We start from the raw sequence: 14201 nt of genomic DNA, 5'->3' as shown, positions 1-14201 counted from the left end.
TTTTGGATGCATGCTGAGAAAAGGAACTGTGGCAAAATCTTCCCCAGATTCTTAGGCCTGCCTTCTTCTGTTTAATACTTTCCCAGATAGTTAATAGTCATGCTCACTGGGAATTCCAGGAATTAGTTCTAACAGATTTGGAGGGCACCAGGAGGAGGAAGACCACCATAATGATTGGAAGAGATGTTCAGTACTGGAAGAAAGTGGAAAAGAATAAGTAGTCTGCAGGACTGACAAAAAGGAGTTAACCACATTTCCCTGCTAATGGTGGGTGATGGGGTTGGAAGTCAACACATCTGGAAGCTGTCAGATCAAGGAAGGCAGGTCTGGACAGGGCTGCTGTATCCTTCAGAGCTGTATATAAGGAAAATGCTGGTTATCCTCTTTCTTAAACCTAAGGAAGTAATGAGGCTCAGGAAGCATATGGTGTGGGATGGACAAGGGGAAGAGACCAAATTCCATGTAGTAGTTCTTCTAGTACTGTTAACTTCTCTGTTACAAATTAAGTACTGAGTTCAAAGCACTTCCTAATATCTAAATCCTTAGGCAGAGCTTCCCCCCCTTTGTTTTTACTCACTGCCTGACATGCATATAATTCTCTTGCCTTTAGATACGGAAATCTGGAGATCTCAAACTGTGAAGAAGATGGGAGCCAGAGCAATACCGAGACCAAAACAGTACTCAGGAAGTAAGTATTGCATTTCTCTGAACAGCAAGAATGACAGCCAGGGCTGAATACTGAGAAAAGGATGTGGTCTGTATTTGTCTGGAAATTGTACACAAATCAGTTTATTAGACAAAGGAATGAAGGAACTTTGTCACAACTATACAAAAGATCAACATCTTAGGAAGATGAGAAGTTAAATGCCAAAATAAAGCCAAGCACAGAAACTAGAATTAGTGATTAAAATACTTGTGGACATTATCCAACCAAATTAATTTCCATAGGTAGGTTAGGAAATATATGCCTCAGCATCTCCCATTGAAATAAGGGGCTTCAAAAGGGCTTAAATATAACTGGATTGGTATTCCTTTTGCCTGTTCTTTACAATAACCATAATTTTATTCTTTATACATTTATTTAACTAAAAATTATCTTACATTTTAAGTTTCATTTAACATGTGAAGGTTTTCAATCTGTTGCTTGGAGGATTTTAGTCATCTTGATGCAGAGTTTCACTGAAATACAGAGCCATTGCATTCATGACAAAATTGAGCTAGAAGCAATTTTTAGCTATCAGCCTTACTGAAAGTATATCAAGTTGAAATAGAAAACAACATTTTTAGTTTTATAAGGTACAAGCACTCTTTCCCTATTGTTGTGTGTACTGCACAGGCAGTTATCAAGAGGATGGTCTATCCAATAAGTATAATGCCAGGGTCACTGTTGCTAAGAGTGGTTCCATCCTCATTCATCTGTTGAATAGGCACACACTATGGTATTAATGGGTCATCCTGAAAAAGAGCTTTAGCCTCTCCTGTTCCCCCCCACCCCAAATATGCATGTTTTCAGTGTAAGAGTGATTGCTTCCTTGAGATGGGGACAGTGTGTAAGGTTGACAGGATGTGAGATGCTTATGGTGTTTTGGGCATATAGGAAATGTAAGCTGCCTTGATGTTTTGCTCTCTCCACAACTCTATAATTTCAAAAATCACTCTCAGTGTGCTCCTTTCTTGTCCCATTTATTGTATCTAATTTAATTTGATTTGCTTCACAAGTTAACAGTATAACATAAGTGGCACATATGTGTATATATATATATATCTCCTGGGTACTCCAGCCCACATTCATCCATCTGATAAAACAGATTGCTATTTTCAAAAGCTCATACCACAGTAAACCAGTCTCTTCCTTTAGAAAATTCAAGGGAGGAGACTTGTGCTTATTCAGTTTTCACCCATAACCCCATGAATTTAGTATGATTGAGGGAGGAATAGTTACTAATTCAAGGTCACTCAGTGAGTCTCTTTGCTGAGACTTTTTAACCAATCCAAGTTTCAGAGCACCCATCTGAGACCAACAGTGTACTGCCTATAAAACTTAAACTCCTTACAATAAACAGAAACTTGAGGTTCCTACTCTGGCATCTGAAAAGGCCCATAGTCTGATTTCTTTGTCCCTTCAGAAAAAGTAGCATGACTCTGAGCTAATTTATTAACCTTTCAGGTCTTGAGAAATGTCCTGACTTGGCATCGACACAATGTCTTTTTGGGTTAGACTTTCTGATTTTTCAATGCCTGGCAGAAAATAGTCTTTGCACTATTCTCTCCCTCTGCCCTTTTGTCATGAAGTACTCATTGTAGCTCACAAGATAATTTAAGCTATCTCAGATATGCCAAGGGGACTTTGGCATAATATGGTGGATAGATAAACTTGCTGGGCTTGGCTCCGACCTAAGCCATTGATTCCCTTCTGGTGTTAGGCAAGTCTCTCAATCTTTGTATAATTTTGTAAATCCTGCTATAAAATTGAACTGAATTTTTGTAGATACCTGTTTTTCCTTCTCTGAGATACAGTGGATATTGTATTCCTTCCCTCTTGTCTCCTACAATTGCCTTCCTTCGGGAAATGGTTTAGATTTTTAACATTTTCAGAGTACGGGTTATTTTTTTGCACCTCTGTGGATGTCAGTTATGCTATGTAAATGATAGTATAAATAACTTTTTAAAAAAGACCTAGGAAGCTGGCTCTTAGATGTAGTAATTGCCAAATATTAGAACCTTTAATACTAAAACTGCAGCATCACTCTGATTTTCATGTAGTATCATTGCGTTTGGTTTTCTTTTTAATAATGCACTTTCCAGTTTACTGCTTCTTTGCGGTCAGGATTTTGTTGCCTTGTCTCCTGTTAATTATTCCTCCAGTAAAGCAAGGTGTCCTCTTTCACAGTTATATAAATAATTGCATCAAAGGAATGGAGTTAGTTGAAGCAACCACTGAATGAATGTGAAAGACTTCTTTACTGCCTGGGAAATCCACAGTGAGATGTGTTTTAAGTTTTGTTTGTGTTGAGTACAATCAACATTCATTCTAGTAAAGGGTAAAATAACAAAAGAAACCACTGTGGCTGAACTAAGGAGAAAAAGGGCCAAATACTGACAATTAAGAGAACTGGAAAATTGGGGAAGGTTACAAAAACAAGCCAAATTACTTGCACAATGGCGGAAAAAAAGAGTAGAAGTGAGATCATAGTGGTTTAGCGTAGTCCACATAAATGCCAATATCATGAAATTGTAGAGGCCTAGTATAAGATACATCCTTTCATCCCAGGATCCTAAGTGTATTGTCAAAGTAGGAAGACAGCATGAAATTTTTGGGTGTGGAACCACATTCTAGGGTATCTCCTTACAGAATGTTTACCGGTGAGGCAGTAGATGAATAAATCATCCCCATAGGACTCACTCTATAGGCAACATTTTTTAATATATTCTGCAAAATTACGATCTGTAATAAGATGGGATGGTTTTCAGTTTTCTCCACAGTCCACAAGCACCAATATGTGCAGCTTCTGATATGTCACAGTTTGACCATGCTTCTCATTGACTAGCTTAGCCCTGATAAACTTGGCTATCAAATGGATGATTATACCTATATTTTTGGTCTCGTTTAAACCCAACAAAATCTGTGTTAGTAATAGTTAAGCTCCAAGCTTTTAGATCTTGGGTTTTTCTCTTCTTGGACTCGATTGTTATGTTTATATCTGTATAGACTTGGATCACAGAGGAGCTGGTGAAAGATTCTAGACTTGCACAGTTTTCTGAAAGTAGGACTGTGATTCCACTGCACTTTTTCAACAAATAGGCAGATAAAGTGTTAAATAGTTAAAAAGTCTTCCCCATGAAGGAAAGATTTCATTTGGTTAATTTTCTGTTTAAGATCCTGGGAACTATCTAGCTCTGCCTGTGTCTTCAGCTGGCAGAAACAGGGAGCTACTTTTCAGGGACATTAAACGTTGAGGCTGCTACACGGTTTGGCCTTCAGTCCAGCCTTTTTCCGGAAAGCTTTCCTCCCTAAAGTGCTGATTAAACAGTCAGCTGATTGGAGGCCAGTAAGTTACAAGGGCAGTTGCACAGCTTGTCTTATTGCCTCTGTGTTGACTGACATTATTTTGTAGGGAAACCCAGAGCTTATTGTAAGTTTGAACTCTGCTGAGAGTGCAGCCATGTGTCTTATGCTTAGTAACACCCACATTCTTTCTGAGTTAGGTACAAAGGGAGAAACTGCACATCTTCCAAACAATAAAGTATGTTTAACTCTGTTCCATGCTGAAATGCTTGTACCGTGTACGCAACTGATAACATGGTTACTCCACTGGGTGGCTGGAATCTTACCTAATGGAGAAAGACTGTATCTCTTTCTGAGACGAGTGGGCACTTACACATTTCTGAAAAAAAAGATTCACACACATTTTTGTTACTGTGATTTCTGTGTTTACTTTTGTGCAAATGATTGTTTGCAAATTTATACATAAAAACTTTACATTTATTTATTTATTTTTATTTATTTATCGAATTTGTCACTGCCCATCTCCTCCCACTGGAGGGACTCTCCACAACTCTATAATACATAGACACTGTGTACCATGGTGAAAGGCAATGATTAGGGGACCTGTGTGAATGCTCAGCCTGCTTTAAGTTAACTGTTGATAGACAACATCCAGGTTCCTGCTCCCCAATTTTTGTGGTTTTCTTTCTTTAAGCACAAGTAAGATCAGACAGCTTTTCAAGCTGACAGCACCATTAAAAAGGAAAGCCTGCTCTATAAAGGACACAACCATATTATTTTAAAGAGACATTAGGAGAGACTTACTACAGAAAATCAATTTCATGGAACATTCATACCCATGTCCGTAAACAATTAGGTTTTGCAGATTTTTGAGACAGGATTAAACCTCTGTTTATCAAAAGTGAAAATTTACACAGCATGAGTCAAGTTCCTTCCTTTAAATCTTTCATTAATGCTTTTTAGAAGCTATAATCTTTCTCCAGCCCTGTATAACCCCTTGATTAATGTTAAGCCAAATTACTGTTATTTGGGAGGGGGCTATCAGAATTGTTTGTTACCAAAATCTTTAGAAGCACATTAATACAGTGCTTCCTGATCAGGGAACTTCCAGTTACGTACAACTTCTGGAATTTGGAGAAGTAACTTTATTTATTTATTTAATTAATTTCTATCCTGCCTTTATTATTTTTATAAATAACTCAAGGTGGCGAACATACCTAATACTCTTTCCTCCTCTTATTTCCCCCACAATAACAACAGCCCTGGGAGGTGGGTTGGGCTGAGAGAGAGTGACTGGCCCAAGGTCACCCAGCCGGCTTTCATGCCTAAAGTGGGACTAGAACTCCCAGTCTCCTGATTTCTAGCCCGTTGCCTTAACCACTAGACCAAACTGACTCTCTTTGCTAGCTTTTGAATTTTGGGAGGTGCATTCCACATGTTTGGAAGCACCCTGTACTGGGAAATACTGCATTCATAAATGAGAATTGGGGCACAGTGTTCAGATTCTCATTCACATCCTTGGACAATTTTCTTCAGCCTTGTGGCATCCAAATGGACAGGATTACAGTTTCCAGTATTCCCAGCAGCATGGGCTTTGTCCAGGCTGCCCAAAATGGATAGGTGCTGTACTTTAATGTATCAGGAGGTTGCTATATAAGGGCTGTGTTAATGCAGAATGGTCTCAAGCTTGGAACGTGCATACTGCAGAGAAAGAGAACAAAACTAAAGTGTTTCCCATCATCATGTCAGCAACAACTTTTTGATGGGACACTTGTTTGAAGTACTTTTCTGCTGCCTTTTGCAATGTGTATACCGTCACAGTGAGGGCTGTTGAGCTTAAGACAGTTAATACTACAGGATTTATATGGTTTTTGTTTTCATTCTGTGTTTCCTTTTCAGAGAATAACACAAACAGTCAGCCTTTCAGCTTCAGTTGTGCGTGCTTGCTATTATTCGTAAGAGACCTTAGTTACAGACAGAAATCTAGGACAAGCCTCCACTTGATATTGATGATGTGATTCAGCCCTGAAATTCTGCAAGAGAACTGAGGAGATTTTTAGCACAGCGTATTGGAACAGAATGCTGTAAAGTGTGATGTTTAAAGTTAGTTTTGTGTGAGAATGGAGGAAGAAGGTTTTTTAGTACCTCCCTTGTTCTTTTTCATTGGATAGCAACTTTGGGGACATGTTTACATAGCTGATTTGTATCAGTTTCATGGTTCAGCCGACATGGCTTTCCTTAGCACTACTTACTTACTTACTTACTTATTTTGCAATATCTATATCCAACCTGAATCCTAACAAGATTCTGGGTAGATAAGAACAAGATAAAACATGCAATCCAGAAACCAAACAAAAAAAGTAAAATGAGGACAAGGCACCAAGAAACGACGAGGGACCAAAAGCATGCTCAAACAAGAAACTTTTAACTTGTTAGAGAAATGCAAACAGGGTTGGGGTAATATGCAGTTCTGGGGAGATGGTATTCCAGGGAGTGGGGGGGCAGGTCACAGGATTCAGTCTGCGTTTGTTCGACCCTATCCATATCCTCAAAGCTTCCAGATGCTGGTTCAGGATCTCCACCCTGGTTTGGGCTGGCAGTATATAGTTGACTGTCATCAGCATAGTGATGACATCTCACATCGTCTCAGAACTATGGCACCACTGACTTTTCCTTTAACCTATTTGGGATTTTTATGTTATGTGGCTTGCTGGGATATAATGAGGCTGATGTCGCTCACCGTGTGCAATGTGTTTCTTTTGCAGTGCCATAGCCTCAATACTGAGAGCCTGGCTAGACCAATGCTCTGAAGACTTTCAGGAGCCACCTCATTACCTTTGCTTGCAGAAACTGCTGGGCTACCTGACCAGGATCATGCCAGGCTCGGACCCCAAAAGAAGGGCGCAACAACTGTTGGAGAACTTTCAGGAGCAAGAGCGAGCAAACAGCAGTAAGGATGTTCCGCCAACGTTTTGACAGCCATTTTTTATGATGGAGCAGGTTGTGTCATTGGACTGTTTGGGCACTTATTATGCTGCGATATCAGTTGAAATACAGTAGAACAAAAGGAAAGGGGGATTGTAAACTTTGAATTTAGTGTGCTTGGCGAATCAGGTTTCTGATTTTGCTCCATAGGAAGGTGAGAAGCCAAACACTTCTCCCAAGCGAGTTTGTTCGTTTGTTTATTTATTTATTTTTCAAACTTCTGTTACCGCCCATCTCCCCCAAGAAAGGGGGACTCTGGGACTCTATAATAAAACCAGAATTAAAATCATAAAATATAAATTACAATAAATAAATCAATAAATAAGAATAAGATCAGTTCCGTAATGCTTCCAAAATGCCACTTTGAGATGACTGTCAGCTTCAGTGCAGCTTGCAAGTTTTCAAAATAAATTCACCACTGTTCTGACTTTTTCACTTTTAAAATTGTTCTCTCCTGCGGCCAAACAGGGATTTTTTAAAATTACTTTCCTTTGCTCCTCTCATGACAAAGGAAGCGTCTGTGACTGTTTTTTCCTATCTGAATGGTCTGTTGCTGACATCCGAGGACAAAAGGAAAATTTACGTTAGCAGGTCAAAATGTCACTGGAACAATTGTGAACAGTAGTGACACTGGAATGCTGCATGCAGTGTCAGGCCTGATAAACAGCCTTTCCCCTTCCCCCAAGACAGAAGGTTTCCTATGGGCATAATTGGCATAGCTAGAAAGCCATTGGAACTTCCCCAATGAACGCAGCCATGAACGTCCAGTTTTCTCAGAAAAGCAGTAGGAAATGGATAGGAAGTGATAGCACGCAATAACGAATGATTACAGTAACGATCAGGATTTCTTTTCTCTTTGAATATTATCTACCTGAATCTTGCAAAAACTATCAGTTATACAGTTACCCTTGGCACCAAATAAATGTGCTTTTCTTCCTCCCAAATGAAAGCTGCATTAAACGTAAATGGTTCTTCTCATCCGAAATTCCAAAATCTCCTAGGGTTGCTAATTTGTGCCTAACGATGCTCCCGCATATCAGACAAAGGAAGTCTAAAGGCTGAGATCTATAATTAGCTGTTTACAGAGTGAAAAGTTCCCACAGAACTTCCTAGGCACAGCAGATAGTCTAGGTACAGAACCCTTGCCTCTTAATTTCTCATTGTAAAGATGGAACGTTATCTCAGCTGAATCTAAGAGGTTTCGGTAAGGACCTTCAATCCAGATCTTCAATGAATTAAAGAAATTTAAATGCAGGTACAGGTTTCACAGGAAGAATACAGGAATTGCTGTAGCTTGTATAATATTTGACAGCTATGTTCATCTCAGAAAACAGAAGCTATAGAACAAGTAGAAGTTGTTTCCGTATTAATAATGCTTTCTGAAACTTCAGAAATGTTTACCAGTTTAGGCAGTCTGCAAAAAGTAGAGGCCACATTTCAAATCTGAGATGAGGGAGAAGCTCTCCACAGAGCTTTGTACTTTGAATAGCAGCCCCCAACTCATGGCTGCAAGCGGAGAGGGTTCTGAGACATGGCAACAGAGGTAGCTTTTGATATAACATGCAGATCAGCTGTTTAGAGGAAGCAAGAAATTAAATTCCACTGGGCTTAAGGAGACCTCTTGCAGAAGCCCAAATAACTTGTTGGATCTTGGTTACTGCTTTGATGTTTCACTTGGTTGAATTAGTTAAGGACCTTTGCACCACATACCCACAAGTAAAATGCTTCCCACAGTGGTCTACTTGAAAAATGTTTCTGTAGCACTGAGTCATAACTAAAGCATAGGATAAATCAAAAGAAGTTTGTGGAAGTTTAAAAGAATAAAAAAGAAATAAATAAAAATAAAGTGTATTTGGGACAAATATAAAAAGATGGGCTGGATTCATGAAGAGGAGAGGAATGGTTGAAAAATAAGTATTCCTGGTCCTGCAATAGAGAATTAGACTAAAAGGCACTTTTGTCCATTTCAGTTTTCTTTTTCTTGGCAAAATTACGAGATCCATAGTAGTTCTCTATGAACTGTAAAAGAGAGGAATCTAGGGATAGTATGATATTGTGGTTATAATATTGAACCTGGTATGAGAAGATATGGTTTCCTGCTGTTATTACATTCATATACCCTATTTTTCCACAGTCCAAAGTTAGACTGAAAAATAATCAAATTCTTGCTCAGCCATGAGATTTATTGATGGGACTTGAGCAAGGCAGCATCACTCTCCCTAAGTTATCTCATAAGGTTTGGGGAAAGTAGGACAATCTCCTGCCCATTCCATGGAATTCCCTGAAGTAAAGGATGGATACAACAATAATATGCTTGGCTCCTTTTAGATGCAAAGATGTTCTGAAACCCTTTTCTTTTTTGAGGCATTTTTTGACTCAGTAATATAAAACATACTTGTTTTCTGACTCATAAGCCAATTTTAGCAAGAAAGATTAATGCTGTGTAGTGATTCTGCATTTATCTGTCCATATTCATTAACTCCCCTTCAACTTACTAGGTTCCTGAAAACTCCATCCGACATAAAATGGAAGTCAGCATCACATTCACTAAGCCACTCTACTGACCTGATCAGGATCTACTTTATGCAAGCTCATTTCTTTCTGAGCTGTCATAGATTATTTCCCCTCATGTGTTTTTTGCCAAATTCAGGGAGCTTCAGTAGATTTAGAAAGCTGCCAGTTGTCTATTGCCAAATATGAATGTGCTAAAATAAATTGGTTGGTCTACAACTTAAGAGCCCTAGCTTTAGGGTGTAGGGAAGTTTGTTTCTACACAACTTTGCTTGGGAGAAATCCTGGAACAGCAAATTAAGGAGAAATCTAAGTAAACAAAACTAACTGGAGGTCCTTTATTTTACATCAACCGCTCTAGCAACTTTCTCTTCATTTGTCTGTTCTTGCTAGAAGAGCTGACTCTTTGACTCAAGTAAGGCTGTGCTCAGGAAGCCCTGCATAGATTCCAAGCCACTGGCTGCCTGCTATCCTGGTTATTAAAAGTTAAGCATAAGGGAGGGAGAAATAAAATGACTTCTTATAAAGAATTGCTCTGTAGGATTTCTGCTTGTATGTGCATGCCATTGACTTCATTGCCTCACTCTATTTCTTCCCAACCCATCTGATTTCTAGAACTGTTATTTTCAAGACTGTTCAGGGCCATAATCCTTTTGGATATCCTGAGCATAGGTAAAGGTAAAGGTTTCCCTTGACATGAAGTCCAGTCGTGTCCGACTCTAGGGGGCGGTACTCATCTCCGTTTCAAAGCCGAAGAGCCGGCGTTTGTCCGTAGACACTTCCGTGGTCATGTGGCCGGCATGACTAAACAGAACACCATTACCTGCCCGCCGAAGCGGTACCTATTAATCTACTCACATTTGCATGTTTTCAAACTGCTAGGTTGGCAGGAGCTGGGACTAGCAATGGGAGCTCACCCCGTCACGCGGATTCGAACTGCCGACCTTCCAATAGGCAAGCTCAGCAGCTCAGCGGTTTAACCCGCAGCACCACCACGTTCCTTTGTCCTGAGCATACTCATGCAAAAAAGTATAAGTAGTATAAAGATCAGTGCCACCATGCACTTATAGCACTCACAGTTTTTCCCTTTAACATCTCTCTGCTGCTCCCCACCATCTATCACTGGGGGTGCCCTCTCACTCTGCCTAGCAGCCAGTCTTCTCAGCAGATTATGTACAAGTGCTTACTTTTCATTCTTTATGCTCCTTGCTCCACTTAAGCAGAGCTCTTTACCTGCTTTTGAAGTGAGTCAGTGCAGGATGAAAGAAGTCCCATCTAATATCCTTCTTCTTGTATGCTCCTGCTTCCTGATGTATGACATTTTTTCTATTCCCTTTAGGAAACATTCACCTAGAGAAATGGGCATTTTCACTAAACAAAATTTAAAATGGTGTGTTTTGTTTGCCCATGCCCACAGTTTCCTGGTTTGTCCATGCCTTTTCTTTCCCCTTCCACCTTTTTGTGACTGAAACCATAAACTTGCCTTTTGTCTCAAACTAGCTTTCAGCACAAGATCCAACTCCAATTAGGTCTACATGAAGTGGGATCAGAAGATGTGTTTTGTCAAGTTTCATAATATTATTATATCCTGACAGGTGAGATTCATGATATATTTGCAACTGAAGAAAAAACAGAGATTAGTGGATCAGAAGAATTTTCTTCTTTCCCAGAAGACCTTGTGGCAGAACAGTTAACTTACATGGATGCTGTAAGTATAAGTAGATGTATACTTAAGTATAAGTACAGACTATAATTCTGATGTGTTTGTTTTATTTATTCCTTAAATTTGTATCCAGTTTTCCTACCATATGGTATCTAAGACAGTGAACAGTTGAATATAAACCAACATTCAAAATATAAAAGCAGGTTGATGAAACATAAAAAAAAATAATGTATAGAATTTAAATTGAGGCAAACAGCTGATTAACCACATGTGCCATTTAGATTCCTCTTTGGAACTGTGCTGTGGTTATTTCCTTTGTTTTCTTACCTGAGATAAAGGTGCCCTTTATTGACACTGATGGCATGGTCAAGTGGGTTGTTAAATTGCTTCCTCAGTTTTCTTGTCATGCTCAACAAATGAAGTAATAGCTAAATTTTCTTTCATTTGGTAAATTTGCACATCCAACTTCTCTTCAGAATTTTTTGTGACTTTTCTTAACCTTTTCTAAAAGGGCAGTTATTACATACCTTGTTTTAAAACTCAGCATCAGCTTATGACATCTAAAACTTTTGCAGTAGCAGTCAACATTTGATTGTAGCTATTGATTGAAATAAATAATACTGGGGAAAAATCTACCTTGTATTTTTTTCTTTTTCCCCCTTTACCCCCCATTTTTTCCCTTTTCCCTGTTTTCTTTTTCTTTTTTTCTTAGCTTGTATTTTTAATGTTTTAAATTTTCTTTTTCTTTAAGATTAAATATTGTCTTTAAGATTAAATATGTATGTATGAACTAAATAAATAAATTTTTAAAAAGAAATATGTGAATACTGGTTTATAGCAGTATTTGACAAAATCAGCTAAGTTATAACAGAAGACCACTGACTTTTTGTATTTCAAAATTTTGCAAAGCTTAAGGCAAATAGTGAATCAGTTAAATGGCTCTTTAGACACAGATCATTCTCTGTAAAGATTGATTAAAGCAAATTTCTTTGCATAATATGTTTACCTGAACTGACTGTCATCTGTTATTAATTGCTGAATGCTCACCAATCCACCTTGCTGTGCTAGATGTTTTTCTGCAACTGGAAACTGATAAAAGTTCAGAAGAGTTGCAGAGCTTTGCATGAAAGCTTAAATGGATATGGTTTGATCCATATATAAGGGCAGTCCATGGACTGAACTTTCAAATATATAGGCAAGCCATGATCTGAATCTATTTTTGTTTTGCTTTTTTCTTCAAAGACTTCTTTGCTGCAGTTGCATCCAGATGTGGAGTGACAGCCTTAATGATGTTTTGTTAGTTCAGACTTTGTTACAGGCCACAATTAGTGCAAGCCTTAATTTGCAAAACCACTTTAAACTCTCTTTTATTACTCTAGTTATCCGATTAACTGTAAGTTAATCTATTAATTAGTCTGTGAAGTTATTGTAATTAAGTTTTACAGTCTGTGAAACCTAATTAAGCTTATATAACTGATCTAGAATAGCATTCAAATTAAGTGAATATATTTTATTTCCAAATAGTATGTTTCAAGTAAAGCTTTTTTCCAAGAAATGTTCTGTTTTCAAATAATGTAGAGCAAGCAGTACTCACTCAATTATTCATGGTTTAAAAAGCCTCATGTCTCACACACAGCAGTTGGCCTGTTGAAAACCATGTCAACCATAGTAAGGGAAATAATACTTTAGATGTGTACATGTTTAATGTGTTTGTGTAACAGGTATAGTTTGTAGATAGATCAGAATTGAAGAATCCACATTTCCTCTACATTCATCAGCAAAATAAAACTCGCAAATTGGATATTTTCAGTCTCAGCTATCAGTGATGAGCCTCTGGTTGTGTATGGCCAACTAAAACCACCCAGAGTCCCCTTTTTGGGAGAGATGGGTGGTGATAAAAATTTGAAAAATAAATAAATATATAAAACATTCCCATGTTTATGAAATCAGATGGTTTCTTTATGAAAGTAGATTGCCAGAGGTTTGGTTAAACAGGTTGAATTCTTAATATTTGTCTGATACTTTATAAAGCAGTTTTCCGATTCTTTCTGTAGTACTAGTAGATGGAATGAAATAATAAATGGTATTCAACTGTTAAAATATCCCTAAACTTAACTGCCACATATTGAACTTGGCTATTCAATTCCAGGCAGGCAATTATTGTAGCATACTTAAAAAGCATCAACTCACCACCCAGAGTCCTCATAGAGTTGGGCAGCCTTATACATTTAATAAAATTAAACAAATATTTCCCCTGAAATATAATAGTCTGGATGAAATTAGCTAAAGGAATACATACATGCATACATGCTGTACATACATACATGTGAAATAGTTCTTCAAATCCATGGTTGAGGCACAAGTCCCCACTGTCAAACGTTTAAAGTTTTTCATTGACAGTGGGCCATATAATTCCAACAATGCACATGTGTACTGTTCTTTCCCTTTTATCCAATGCAATGCATTGCAGCAAAACACCATTAACACTGCAGGAAGAGCTGCACCACATTGTAAAATCATACATGGGTTGCAAATAAACAGACCATGGATTTGTATTGGGAGATAGTTGTTTACCTCCCTAACCAATGCTTTTTCCTGTGTTTGATGTACAGGATGAAAGATTTCCAAGCAGTGCACTATGTGGAAGCTATGAGCTATAAGAAACAAAAGACTGAGTTACCACCAATAGAGAATACTGCAGCCCCTCTGGGTGACTGATGGTCAGGATATCCCCTTTCAAACTACCCTCTGCTCAGGCCTATTTGCCGCATGTATTTGATCATTCACAAACTAGACAGCCATGGCAGAATTACCCTGCTTCAAAGAAAGTTGTTTGTTGCATCTCTACCTGAGTCATTCCTCTGGGCTCATCCCCCTATGTTGAAAAATGGAGTGGGAGAACCCTTTCTTCTGAACACTAATGTAGAAGTAGACATTAGATAATGTGTTAAATTGATTATTGTACTGTTTAACTGTTGATTCTGGTTTATACTGTCTGATTATTTTTATTGTTTGCTTATACTATGCTTGAGAATA

The 14201-nt window shown here is 38.2% G+C and overlaps 1 protein-coding gene across 2 annotated transcripts in view; it reads left to right on the top strand.

Moving 5' to 3' along the window:
• Positions 1-14201, top strand: part of RGL1 (ral guanine nucleotide dissociation stimulator like 1) — an 85765-nt gene that overhangs the window by 43674 nt on the left and 27890 nt on the right. For both annotated transcript variants that reach the window (XM_063298434.1, XM_063298432.1), the window contains exons 4-6: positions 611-688; positions 6772-6956; positions 11098-11210. In XM_063298434.1, coding sequence (XP_063154504.1) covers positions 611-688; positions 6772-6956; positions 11098-11210 — 376 coding nt within the window. The remainder of the gene's footprint in view (positions 1-610; positions 689-6771; positions 6957-11097; positions 11211-14201) is intronic.

This window comes from Candoia aspera, chromosome 3, assembly GCF_035149785.1.
Source record: "Candoia aspera isolate rCanAsp1 chromosome 3, rCanAsp1.hap2, whole genome shotgun sequence".
Lineage (NCBI taxonomy): Eukaryota > Metazoa > Chordata > Lepidosauria > Squamata > Boidae > Candoia > Candoia aspera.
Note: the sequence above shows the minus strand (reverse complement) of the source record. Positions and strands in the feature narration are given on the sequence as shown.